Source organism: Myotis lucifugus, unplaced genomic scaffold (genome assembly GCF_000147115.1).
Source record: "Myotis lucifugus unplaced genomic scaffold, Myoluc2.0 scaffold_405, whole genome shotgun sequence".
Classification (NCBI taxonomy): Eukaryota; Metazoa; Chordata; class Mammalia; order Chiroptera; family Vespertilionidae; genus Myotis; species Myotis lucifugus.
Window position 1 is genome coordinate 962,506 of NW_005871453.1, and position 13,285 is coordinate 975,790.

General features: G+C 43.5%; 1 protein-coding gene across 1 annotated transcript in view; it reads right to left on the reverse strand.

The window, feature by feature from the left end:
* The window catches only part of LOC102440847 (monofunctional C1-tetrahydrofolate synthase, mitochondrial), a 64,708-nt gene that overhangs the window by 49,298 nt on the left and 2,125 nt on the right, over nucleotides 1-13,285 (reverse strand). Inside the window, exons 2-4 of the mRNA XM_006102213.3 lie at nucleotides 9,742-9,783; nucleotides 8,894-8,994; nucleotides 8,182-8,359 (exon numbers count right to left, since the gene is read on the reverse strand). Coding sequence (XP_006102275.2) covers nucleotides 8,182-8,359; nucleotides 8,894-8,994; nucleotides 9,742-9,783 — 321 coding nt within the window. The remainder of the gene's footprint in view (nucleotides 1-8,181; nucleotides 8,360-8,893; nucleotides 8,995-9,741; nucleotides 9,784-13,285) is intronic.

Consider the following 13,285-nt stretch of genomic DNA (forward strand, 5'->3'; position numbering starts at 1 on the left):
AGAAATGGGTTCTTGAATGGGATACTTAATGACTGGCAGATGTAAAGGGGCAGCTTCCTATAGAACACGCCGCACATTCCATGCACAGGGAAGGGGAAGGCAGGGAGGTGTGGTTGGGGGGGAACCACACAGACCAAGGACAGGGCTGAGGATAGGGAGCAAAGAGCCAGAGGAGGTCTAAGGCCCCGAGGGGGAGAAACAGTACAGGGACAAGGGCAACAAGAAAAAAGAACGTCCCTTCTCCTTGGAGTGTTTCTTTGCAATGATTCTGAAATACAGGAGACATACAGAGATGTGCAAAAATGTCACTGTCGGTTTTTAAATTCTATTAACTAAAACTATACATATATATAGTGTGAATGTACTTAATGCCAAAGAAATGTGCATTTAAAAATGGTTAAAATGGGAAATTTCACTTATGTATATTTTTACCACAATTTAAAAACACTATAGATACACTACATATACATACATATAAGTAGTCATACGAAGGCATTTTTATTTATTTAAAATTTGAGGCTCTGGTTGCAAATGCCTGGAATCCCATTAAAGGATAACCCCACTGACAACTGACCTATGTTCAAGTTTCAATCGTTAAGAAATAGAAAATAATTCCTCAATAACCAACCCAAAACAAACCAAACCAAAACAAAACCCGCCTTAACCCACTGTACGCCACAAGGGTCCGCAGACGCAAGCGGCGTGCCTTCCCCACACGCCACGCGCGTCTATAACAAAAATGTTTTCCCTAAGTGGCAGCCCTGGTCAACTTTAAAATTATTTTTCGTGAGAATTTTCAGCTGAAAATATTCAAGAACACCCGAATTGTGAGTAATATATTTATTTTTATAATATTCATTGCAAATTGATTTTTTAAATTAAATTCAAAATACCGTGGTGCGTGGGGATGGTTTCCGTTTTGGACGGTGGTAGTTAACGGGTTAAAAAGACCAGCAGGGGAGAAGACGCCTAAATGTCCAGGCAGTGAAAGCACAATAGTCCAGGAAGGAGGGATGCTGGCTGGGGCCCTGGGCCGAGTCCCAGGTCTGTTTTGATTTCCCTGTATCCAGCCCCCTCGCTGTGATCAAGAGAATGGCTTCACACAAAGAACAGGAAAGACCTTTTAATAAAAACAAACACTAGCCCCTCTTGCTGTCAAGGTTACACCTCAAGATGTTTGCAAGGTTAGAAGAAGGCTACAGAGATGATTTTCAACCTTAATTCCTGATTTAACAAACAATATTCAGACTGATTTGCAAGCTGACTTTCAGCGTCAACCCATCCTTTGCAAAAGCAACTGAATTTCTACTATATCACGAATGGTTTTCAATTCTAATGGAGAAACAACGCTAAACGTCTTGCTTGGATTTGGTGGTGCCTTTCTGTGGTGGGCAGACCGACAGGAGCAGAGCAAGGACGATGGGCCAGGTGCAGGGGTCATCAGGGTGAAAAGCCGTGGGTGCCTAGCAGGGGACAATTGTAAGAGTGGGACCTTATTCCCAGGTGGCTTTCCTCCCCTAGCATATCGCTGGCTGTGTGGTTTGGGTTCGGACCCCCTGACCTCTCCTCCCTAGAGATGACATTTAGGCCTCAGTTCTATTCCAGCTCGAGGCCCAGAAAAGCAGCAAAACTAGACACGCAACACCTTAGCCAAGGCTGACCTCAGGACCAGCTGCATTGACTAGTGACCCCCTGCCCTAGAGCTGACCAATCAATCAGTGGAGACCCTGATCCTGAAAGAACACACCTGGAAAGCTAATGAATAGTCTATTGAGACCTCCCCTAAAATCTCCAATTTAAAACCCCTGGGACATAAGACCCAATGCACTCTCCCTCTTGGGGCCTTTCTCCTCCTTCTCCCCTCCCCCACTGTGCATCACCGTTATCTTCCTTACTTTTAAGCTCCAAGGGCCCTTCCTTTGCCTCTATAACAGTGGTTCTCAACCTTCTGGCCCTTGAAATACAGTTCCTCATGTTGTGACCCAACCATAAAATTATTTTTGTTGCTACTTCATAACTGTAATGTTGCTACTGTTATGAATCAAAATGTAAATATCTGATATGCAGGATGGTCTTAGGCGACCCCTGTGAAAGGGTCGTTCGACCGCCAAAGGGGTTGCGACCCACAGGTTGAGAACCGCTGCTCTATAACTTGTTTCCCAAGCCCAATTCTTCTATGAATTACTTCTTCGACATCTGTGATTTTCCAAATAAATGTTCGCTTATAGTTTGAGTCTTGGCTCTGAATTCTTTCCTAGCCAGAACCCAAGTAACCAGGTTGCTGAACCCAGGTACGTCCAATCCCCACCATTCTAACACCAGATGCTGCTCTTGCCACCCCCAACATCTCTTTCTCAGTGCACTAGGAGCCTTGGATTCTAATTCCTGGTTTTAAGCCGCTTGGACAGGAAATCAATCCTAGAGTCTCCAAAGGTACCTGCGCTGCAAGATAATTCTTGCAGTCAATTCAGGAGGCCCTTTCTCTTTCTGAGTGATCGCGGCAGGAGGAAGATCTTACACTGCTTGCCAGCTTCCTACGTTTCTGCATTTTCCTCCGAGACATTTCAGTTGGTCCTCACAGCAACGAGGTGAATTTGAAACTGGTATTACTTTCAGACACTATCGATAAGAAAGCCGAGGCTCAGAGATATGAGTGAACTTGCCCAAATTTGTATCTGTAGTAGGAATTAAACCTTGTCAAGATTTGAACACAATTCTGCATGACCCCAAGGCTTTATTCTTCTTACTCTAAGTGTCCCTTTGCTATGGGGGTAAGTCCCCCATCTTCTCTGAACTTCTGTTTCTGCATCTATAATGCATAATCCACCGACTTATGCTTGAAAAAAGGTATGAAAGAGGAATGTTAGCTAGTAAAGTGCAAACATGGATTTGTCTTTCTGCTATCCTATTTTCCTGTGTGCTTGCAGAGATATTACACTAGTCAACTATAAAGATATTGTAAAAAGTAATAATACAAAAGACAATGTCATATAGAAGATGAACTTGGAGGGAACTCTTAACTTCTTAAAGGGGACTGTGGTTGTCTAATATGATTGATATAATATTGTGGCGGGCAGTTAGATAGACATGAGCAGAGCAAGGATGATAGGCCAGCTACAGAAGGTTACCAGGGCGGAAAGCCCTGGGTGCCTAGCAACGGGCAAAACTGGGAACACAAGGACCTCACGCTGGGGGTGACCTTTCCTCCCCTAGCATATTGCTGGTCATGCAGTTTACACCCCCCTAACCTTTCATATTGCTGGTTGTGTGGTTCAAACCCTCCTCTGACCTTTCTTCCCCTGGCCTATTCCTAGTCCAGTGATGGCGAACCTTTTGAGCTCGGCGTGTCAGCATTTTGAAAAATCCTAACTTAACACTGGTGCCGTGATATTTGCAACCATAGTAAAACAAAGACTTATATTTTTGATATATTTTTTAAAAATATATTTTCTTGATTTTTTACAGAGAGGAAGGGAGAGAGATAGAGATTTAGAAACATCGATGAGAGAGAAACATCGATCAGCTGCCTCCTGCACATCTCCCACTGGGGATGTGCCCGCAACCCAGGTACATGCCCTTGACCATAATCGAACCCGGGATCCTTCAGTCCGCAGGCCGACGCTCTATCCACTGAGCCAAACCGGTTTCGGCCTTGATATTTATTTTATAGATTTAAATGCCATTTAACAAAGAAAAATCAACCAAAAAAATGAGTTCTCGTGTCACCTCTGACATGCGTGTCATAGGTTCGCCATCACTGTCCTAGTCATAAGACCCCCTTAGAGGAGGAACAAGGGGCCAGAAAGAATAGCCTCATATGACACCCATAACAAGCCCCTGCACGACCACTCCCTTAAGGGTTGGGCCCTCAGGACAATGAAGTTCTGACCCGCATTACATCATCTTAGGAACACATGTAATTTTGCTCTTTCTCCTAAATTCTCCCCGTGAGACTTGCAACCAGGGGAGCAACAGGCAGTGGCTACTGCAGCTTATCCTGCATTAAGTCCCTAAACCTGTCTCAAAGGCCCCTTTTCTATGACTTTTCAATGAGCTAAAAACAGCCTCACCTTGGCTCACTTCCGTCACTGTGACTTTTACTTCCAATGAGTCCACGCAGCCCGGTGTGGCTCACTTCTGTGCTCTAACTGTTTCTAGGGAGCTAAAGCAGAGCACTGCCTAGGCTCTCTCCTGTTGCCTCTTCTATCCCAAGCCCTTCCTTTGTTTCACTGTTCCCAGCTTTAATAAATATGCTCTCAAAATCACCTGGACTTGTTTTGTCAAATCTTTTCTTGCATGAAATCAAGAATCCGTACACTACTGGCCGGCCCTAGGCAGACCTGCCGCGGGCCTAATCCCTTTCTGGTGACAATATGATTGAGAGAATGTGACGCACTCTATTTAAAATTTAAATATGTTAATTCCTACATGATAAGTTTCCTATGAGCAATTAGGTCACTGCATTTTATTCCAAATTTTTAAAATTATTATGAATCAACAGCTGCCTCCAGTACTCTAATCAAAAGTTGCCTACTCTTGAATTAGGAGATACTTTGGTTAAAAATGTGCAGAATTGTTCTCGAGGAGTGGCTGCGTAACTCAATTTTCTGTAAAGTTTAGCATAGACCCCCAAGTCAGCAGTGTAGCTTGTTTCTTGCTTTAACTACGGGCTCCCTGCTGTTGTCCAGCCTCACAGTGTCTATGAGGTCAGGTGTCTCTCTTTCTCTCTAACTGTTCCTCTTTCCATGGGGGTTTCGAGCCATTTGTACTCCCCACACACAAGCAATCATGCCCTGTGCTCCCACACTATTTCAGCTTCCTCCACGTGATCTCAGGTGTTTCTTCTGTAACACGGGCCTGGGGCAGGGGTGGGGCCATCGAAATCAGACGCCATGGATCCTGTACTGAATACATTCCTAGTGTGATGGAGCTGGAGGAGGTCCCAAAAGGCACACAACACAAGCCCAGTCTGAACTGAGAAGCAGGGGCAGCAGGGTGATTCATCCAAAAGCATTTTATCGCCTTTCTTCCTGCAGAGCAATCCCACACCTACCAAGCTGCCAAGCACCTAATGATTAGTCATGGTAGGGGTGGGGGGACAAAAGGGAACAGAAAGCGTTTCAAGAAAACCATTACTTAGTCTACAAAGGTTCACCAGCACTAAATATGCAAGAAATCAGGGGAAGAAGAGTATGAGCTCGGTTATCGTCTGCACCAACAAATTCAGATTTTATGCTGTTACAAGACAAGGTTGTAAATGGGCTCACTTACCAGTGACAGGAACTCAGCTCTGAGGGAGGCAGTATGAATGAAGTGAACCAGAGCAGTACTAACTCTTTTCACAAACAGTCATGTAACAAGAGGCCGGGAGGCTGATTATCAAATAAACAATTATGCAGCTCAAATCTAATTTCTCTTATAAGAAAAGGGAGCAGCATATGTTGGCAAAGGAGGTAAGAATCCTGGCCTCGAGACCACCTATCAAATGCAGGACTTCAGACCACATTATTATAAATTTTCCCTTTCCACAGGAGAGCAGACGTTTTAACAGCATTATCTCCGTGAAGAATGGGAATTCAGGAAAAATAAATTTAGTGGGAAGGAAAAGGGTTCATCTTAGGGTTAGTGCGCATGTCTGAGCCAGCATAACTCAGGAACAGGCCTCTATTCCCTGACCTTTTCACCTGGGATGGTCTTCTTGAAAAGAGACACACTTATGAAATCATTCATTTAAAAACCAAAACTGCCGTGGCCGCTCAGAGTGGGGTGGGTGCTTCAGACGGGATAGTGATGGTCTGCAAGTGACTTTCCTAGTTTGTGTAAAGGGTTGAGGGCTGTGCCCGGCACTGACACCCCGGCAAGGTTTACCTGGGCAGCAGGGTGCGGGGAGGAATACAGATCACCAGGGCCGGCCGCCATCTGACTGGCTACATGCCTGACGTGCCCACTGCAGGGCTGACTCTATCTGTGCTTATCATCTCCAGGGTCAGAGAACCCACAGCTTCCAATTAGAATACTTTTCTTCATGTAAAACCCAAGTCTCCTCCCCCTATTTACCCTCTACCACCTCTGCAACGCAGAACATTTTAGTCTCATTCATACAATGGCTTTGCAACATGACAAACCTGTTCTGGGCTAACCATCCCAGGACATTCCTGAAATCCTTCTTTCCACAAACATCTCCTGAGCCTGTACCGTCTCCCTCACTTGGCCCGGACTCTGGGCCCATCTGTCATGCTCCTCTCCAGGCGGGTCACTCAGTTACTGCCCCTTTCGGCAGTATCTCCCCACCCCCAGCTGTGAACACAGTACTGAATCCTGAAGAACAGAGCAGGACAATGGCCTCCATCATTCTGAATACTCTCCCAGCTCGCCTCTTTCTGGCTGTGGGACCCTGGGCAGGTTCCTTGACCTGTTTGTGCTTTAGTTTCTTTACCTGTAAAATGAGGGGTGGTGGTTGGGGGGCATGTCAACAATTCCTCCCCAACAGGAACATCGGGTGCAACGAAGTTAATGTACAAAGTACTCATTATGCCTGGCACGCAAGCTTTCCTCAGAGGGAGCCTTCGCCTCAGGTCAACATCACGCTCATGGTGATACAGCGCTAGACTTCCAGGCAATGCTACTATTCACCTTTTTTTATTCAGCTTTTGGCCACTGCCATCTGAACAGGAAGGAGGGGTGATGCTATTGCTGTGACATCTGAGAGACAGACCGACAGAATCTGTGAGGGATGGAGAAGCAGTCAGCTGCAGGCTATCCACTCTGGCAATCATGGGCTACCTCTGAGGACAAAGCTAGGAGCCAGGGCTGGAGCCACAGAAGGCAGAATGGAGATGTTTAGGTGGGTGCCGGGGTAAACTGAGGAAAAGTGAGGTTCTGGAAGTCAGATTTTCTTAGTGAAAGCTCATTATCCAGGTATGTTTAAAAATATACCAGATGATCCAGCAACTCCACTTTTGGGTATATATCCAAAAGAATTCCAAGCAGAGTCTTGAAGAAGGATTTTTACACACATGTGCATAGCAGTATAATTTACAATAGCCAAGTAGTAGAAGTAACCTGGGTCGCCCACAGATGAATGGATAAACAAAATGTGGTATATGCATACAATAGATGACCCTTCAGTTTTAAAAAGGAATTAAATTCTGACATATGCAATAACATGGATGCATCTTGACATTATGTTAAGTTACTGCTATAGACTGAACATTTATGTCCACCGAAGGTGTTGAAGTTTAATCCCTAAGGTGACGGTATCGGGGGGTGGGGGCTTTGGGGGGTGATTAGGTCATGAGGGTGGAGCCCTCATGAATGGAATTAGTGCCCTTATAAAAGAGACCCTACAGAGCTCCCTCACCCCTTCAACCCTGTGAGGATGCAGTGAGAAGACCCTCACCTGACACTGAATCTGTCTCAATCTTGGACTCCCCAGCCTCCAAAACTGTGGGAAATTCATTTCTATTGTTTATAAGCTACCCAGTCTATGGTATTCAGCCCAAAGGAACTGAAAACTGAATAAGCCAGTCACAAAAAGACAAATACAGTACCGCATAGTCTCACTTACATGAGCTACTTAGAGTTTGACAAGTCAAACTCATAGAGACAGAAAGTAAAATGGTAGTTGCCAGGGGCAGAGGGGAGGGAAGAAATGGGGAGCTATTGTTTAATGTAAATGTACTTAATACCACTGAACTGTACACCTAAAAATGATAAAGATGGCACATTTTATGTTGTGTGTATTTTACCATCATTTAAAATTTTTTAAAAAAATATACTAAACATAGCTCAAGAAAACTAAAACGAGGGAGAAGAGCTATAATAGAAATGAACAAAGGAAATCTGACCCACGATTAGACAAGCCTTATGGAGACGCTCCAAAGTCTTGTTCCTGTGCAAATCCTGAGAGTGTTAGCTGTGGGACCCAATTCTCCAAAGCCCCTCCTCACTGAGGCCTACTATTTGGAAGCAGAGAACCATCAAGGGCACAGGCTTTGGGGCAGGGAGCTCGGGCCTGCCCTTGGCAATATGGCCCTGTCAGATGGCTTACCCTCTTTCACCTTCTCTTCCTTCTCTGCTTGTGGGCTGTTGTGAGGACCAAATGGGACAAGCCATGCAAAGCTGTCAGCACCAGTTCAAGTATAAGAAACATTAGCCATCATGACTGTTGTGGGATCTTACCTGAACATCATACAGGAACTGGAAACGACTTCTTTTACTTGCAGCTTCTCTCACAGCCCAGGCCAGGTCCACCGACCCCTTTCCACCCATCGACCAGTGGTAGCAGGGGACCGCATCAAAGGCGCCGGCCCGCTTCGCGAGCTCACACACCAAGTCAATCTCAGCCCGGGTGTCAGTCCTAGTGATGAAAATGTTTGTGGTTTTGCATCTGCATTCATTTAGCGATGTTTTTAAAGAAAGACTAACCATTTAGACAGAACTTTGTTCCCTAACACTGAATATATTTTAAACATCAAAAGTGGTTACATCATGTTTAAATAAATCAGACTTAAAGAAAGACATGGGGGAAAAAAATCCCTTGCAACATGATTCAAATATTTCAAGTTGTTAAGGGTTTTATTGAGAAAATTCCATAACACATCCCTTTGATCATCCACAGTTTTTCAAACAGAAATGCTGGGTGGAATGAAAAAAAAAAAAAAAAAGGCCAAAGAAATGTAAGTCACTATATAGATTTCATTTCCCTAGTAACATCTGAGAACACTTCTGCTGTAATGAAACCAATCAAACCAAACCAAACAAACAGAAAGAGGAGAGTATTCCTGGATTCTTTCAGATGAAGCAGAGAAAGACCAACATCCTAAGACACAAATCTAGTTCACAGGGTGGCCCAAGCGCTACGACCACATTGAAAGGAGGACGCCTGACTTACTTGAAGACATTCAGAGCCACGACAACGGGAACCCCGAAGAGCTGAGCGATCTGAATTTGCTTCTGGAGGTTACAGCAGCCATCTGCCACCAGCTGGATGTTCTGCAAGAAAACCAGACCCCCATGCATCGCATCCCACCACACCTGCCACACTCAGCTGGGAGGGCCGCCGTGGCAGGGCTTGCTGCCATATTTGCTCACTCTGTGGACCTAGAAGCTATGCAGGAGCTATATACAGGTCCCATTTCCCCCCAAGAGAGATGAATGAAGAAGGAGGAGGTGGCTCCTTTTCAAAACCATTTCTAAAATTATTCGGAGTCCAATGGCATATTTGAGTCTTGAGTCAGGCAGCTATTTCTGCAGCTGACCAGTGGCCAGGACATAAGCAACGTGCCCACGCCCCTGCAGGTTGGTGTGGACAAGAAGAAGGCTCCAGGAGGGTGAGGAGAGCTGTCTAGCTAGCCTCTGCTCGAACCCCTGGCGCCACCTGTAGGAGAGGAGAGGTACTGTTGACAGTAAACCAAAGTCTACAGAGTCAAGTAACTCAGGCAAGTCATAAAGCCAGGAGTCAGTTTTTCCCACACCGAAATACATGGATATAAGTTGTGTATTTGTTTCTGTGCTGGAGACCGTGAGCTGGGGGTAAGGAGCAGTAGATAAAGCCCATATCTATTATTTCTTAAGACTGAAGAGTTAACTTGAATGGATTGTATCCCTACCCCCAACCCTTTCTTCTAGGATTATTAGAAAAGCACTGGACTCATCCACTAATTGCATTTAACTGCAAGCCAGTGGTTAACTGGGTGTGAATGATTCTCCACTGTGGCCTTTTAAAGCAGTCACTCTTACCTCCTCTGTGTATTCTTTCTTAAGAGGGACACCAGCAGTTACCTGAGATGAGACAAAATGAAGAATAATCTCATTAAAAGGCTTACTCTAGCCCTCGCTGCTGTGGCTCAGTTGGTTGGGCACTGTCCAGTGCACCGAGAGGTCACTGGTTTGATTCCCCGTCAGGCACATGCCGGGGGTTGCAGGCTTGATCCCCAGTAGTGGGGATTCAGGAGGCAGCCAATTGATGCTTCTCTCTCAAATAATTAAAAACATTAACAAATAATGCTTCCTCTAATTGAGGGGTCCTCAAACTTTTTAAACAGGGGGCCAGATCACTGTCCCTCAGACCGTTGGAGGGCCGGACTATAGTTTAAAAAAAAACTATGAACAAATTCCTATGCACACTGCACATATCTTATTTTGAAGTAAAAAAACAAAACGGGAACAAATACAATATTTGTATTTGCATGTGGCCCGAGGCCGTAGTTTGAGGACCCCTGCTCTAATTCATCAAGAGCCGAAAGAAAAACCAATCATAGACACTTTTAGGGAAGGTGCCTTTAAAAGTACATTTTATCATTTTAAACCAGTAACTGGCAGTTCTGGCTGAACATAAATTCTCGTGGGAAGCTTTTAAAAAACAATGGTTCCTGGGTCCCACCCAGACAAATTAAAGCAGGATTTCTGGGGCTGGGACCCAGGATCAGTAATATTTAAAAATTCCCCCAGGCAATTCCAATTTGAGCCAATATTGAGAACTTTCATAATGTTGCCCATTATCCTAGCATAAAATGGAATCGATAATGTGATCAATACCTGAATTATACAAAGCGCACCATTTTTTTTAAGTCATTTTAAAGCAATGCCATTACGATTTATTTAGTTATTTATTTATTTTGGCCTAGGTTGGCAGGACAGCTTAAAGACGAAGGAAGTTGAGAGAATGCAGGTGTCTTGCTGAAGGTTATAGAGCAAACGAGAGCAGAACAGGGGCATGAATATAATAGGGTTCTGAAACCCAATTTTGTACTTTTCCACAATCCCACATGGTTTTTATCAATGGCCTGCTACCGGTTTCAGTGAAACCCTAGAAAACATTTTGATTTACTGAGGGCATGGTGACTTACTCTCAGTGGAAGAGGTCTTGAGAACATTGAAATCCTTGGGAAAGAAGTTACCTCTGTAACAGATCAGATTGTTTTTTGGATCGTGTGTGAAAACAAAGTATTTTCAGATGGGTTTTCCCAGCACTGAGTGAATGCTAGATTGAAAAAAGGACGGAAAGTACTGCTGAGCTTGCACACATGCACAGTTCTGCAGAATCCAACACTGAGCAAAAGCAGGAAGAATGGGCTGTACACAAGTACCAGCAAGAGGGTCAACTAAACCAAAAGTTGGTTCTAAAGACTAGCAAAGTCACCCTGGCCAGGTTGCTCAGTTGTTAAGCACTGTCCCATACACCAAAAAGGTTTCGGGTTCAATTCCTGGTCAGGTCACATACCTACGATGCAGTTTTGATCCCTGGTCAGGGCACATATGGGAGGCAACCGATCTATGTTTCTCTCTCTCTCCCCCTCTTCTTCTCTCTAAACATATTCTCCAAAGGTTCATGTAATATTTGAAAAGTTAAATAATATAATTTGCAGCACTGATAGATTAAAAGAGAAAAACATATCATCTCAATTGATGAAGAAAATTGTTCAACACCTAGTTAGTATAAAAACTTGGCAAACTGCGGATTAAAGGCAATTTCTTCAACCTGATAAAGAACATATACTAAATATCTACAGAAAATATCATAGTGATGAACTATTAAAAGCATTTTCTTTCAGATCAAGAATAAGAAAAGAATACCCAGTATTACCACTCTTATTTAATACTGCACTGTATCTAGGAAGACCTGGTGAGTGACAAGAAAGAAAGTATAAAGATTGAAAAGGAAGAAACTCATTATTTTCAGATACGAATGCCCATATAGAACTCTCCGAAGTATCTATAGCTAAAGTAGTACAATTAATAAGATACTTTTTTAAGTCATAAGGATGTAATGTACAGCATGGTGACTATGACTAATACTGTGTTGCAAACTTGAAAGTTGCTGAGAGAGTAATTCTTAAAAACCCTCATCATAAGAAAAAAATTTTTGCAGCTATATATGGTGACAAATGTTAACTAGACTCACTGTGGTGATCACTTTGCAATGTGCACAAATATTAAATCATTATGTTGCACACCTGAAACTAGTATAATGTTATGTCACTTCTACATCGAAAAAAAGGAAATCAGAGAGGTCACTGTATATAAATTATAGCAATATGTAAGAATCCAGAAGTAACCTGTTACACTACTTAAAAATATAAAGTGCACAAGAACACATCTGTAAAAGGATGTAGAAACCCTTGTGAAATACACTATAAATCTTTATTAAAAAAACATTTAAAAAGACCTAAATCAATGAAGAGATGTCCCATGTTCTTAGATGGAAAGCTGTCAAATCTCCCCAAATTGATCTACTGATTTAATGCCATTTCAATAAAAATCATAACAAATTCTTCAAGGAACTTCCTGAACGAATCCTACAATACATATGGGAGGGAAAGGGTCAGTCATAGGCCAGGCATGCGTGGAGGAAGAGAAGGAACCGGAAGCTTGGCCGACAGGCTACCAGTGCAGCCCAGACACAGTTACATGTAACGAGACCAGTGCAAGTGAAGGCAGGTCCCAGAAAAAGACCTACACCTGCATGGAGAACTGATTGATGAGGAAGGAGGCTTAAAGATCAGAAAGGAGGAACTATTTCAGTAAAAAGGACCAGGCCAACTGGTTATTAATACAGAAAACATAAAATTAGATCTAGGCATTGCACCAGACACCAAAAATCAGCAATACTGGGTGTGATGGTTAATTTTATGTGGCAACTTGGAGCACAGGGTGCCCAGATATTTGGTCAGACATGATTTTGGGTATTTCTGTGAGGGCGTTTTTTGAATAAGCATAACATTTACATTAGTGGACTCTGAGGAAAGCAGATTGCCCCCCACAATGTGGGTGGGCCGCATCCCATCAGTTGAAATGTCTGATTAGAACACGGAGACTGGGCAAGAGGGAATTCTCCAGCAGAATTCCTCAGCCTGGGACTAGGACTGGGCTACTGGCTCTCCTGTGTCTCCAGCCTATTGGCCCACTCTGCAGATTTTGAACTTGTCAACCTCCATAATGGCATAAGCCAACTCCTTATAATACCTCTCTTTTTATATAAATACATACCCTATTGGTTCTAAAGAGAACTCCTTAATACAATGAGTTTAGAGAGTGAATTGTCAAATGAAACTGGAAGAGAATGTTAGTTCTGATGTTGCACCAAGAACGCTCAGCACTTAGGAAGACAGGATATGAATTCAAAATGATTGCGGCTAAAATGGGCAAGTTCAAGGGTCACAGGATTTTCCACTGCACAAACTATGGAAAACAACCAAGCTGAATAAACATAAGAGACAGCCATGGTTATTTGTGTAATGATATCTAAAGGAAGTAGAAATTATAGTGGATAAAAAAAAAAATG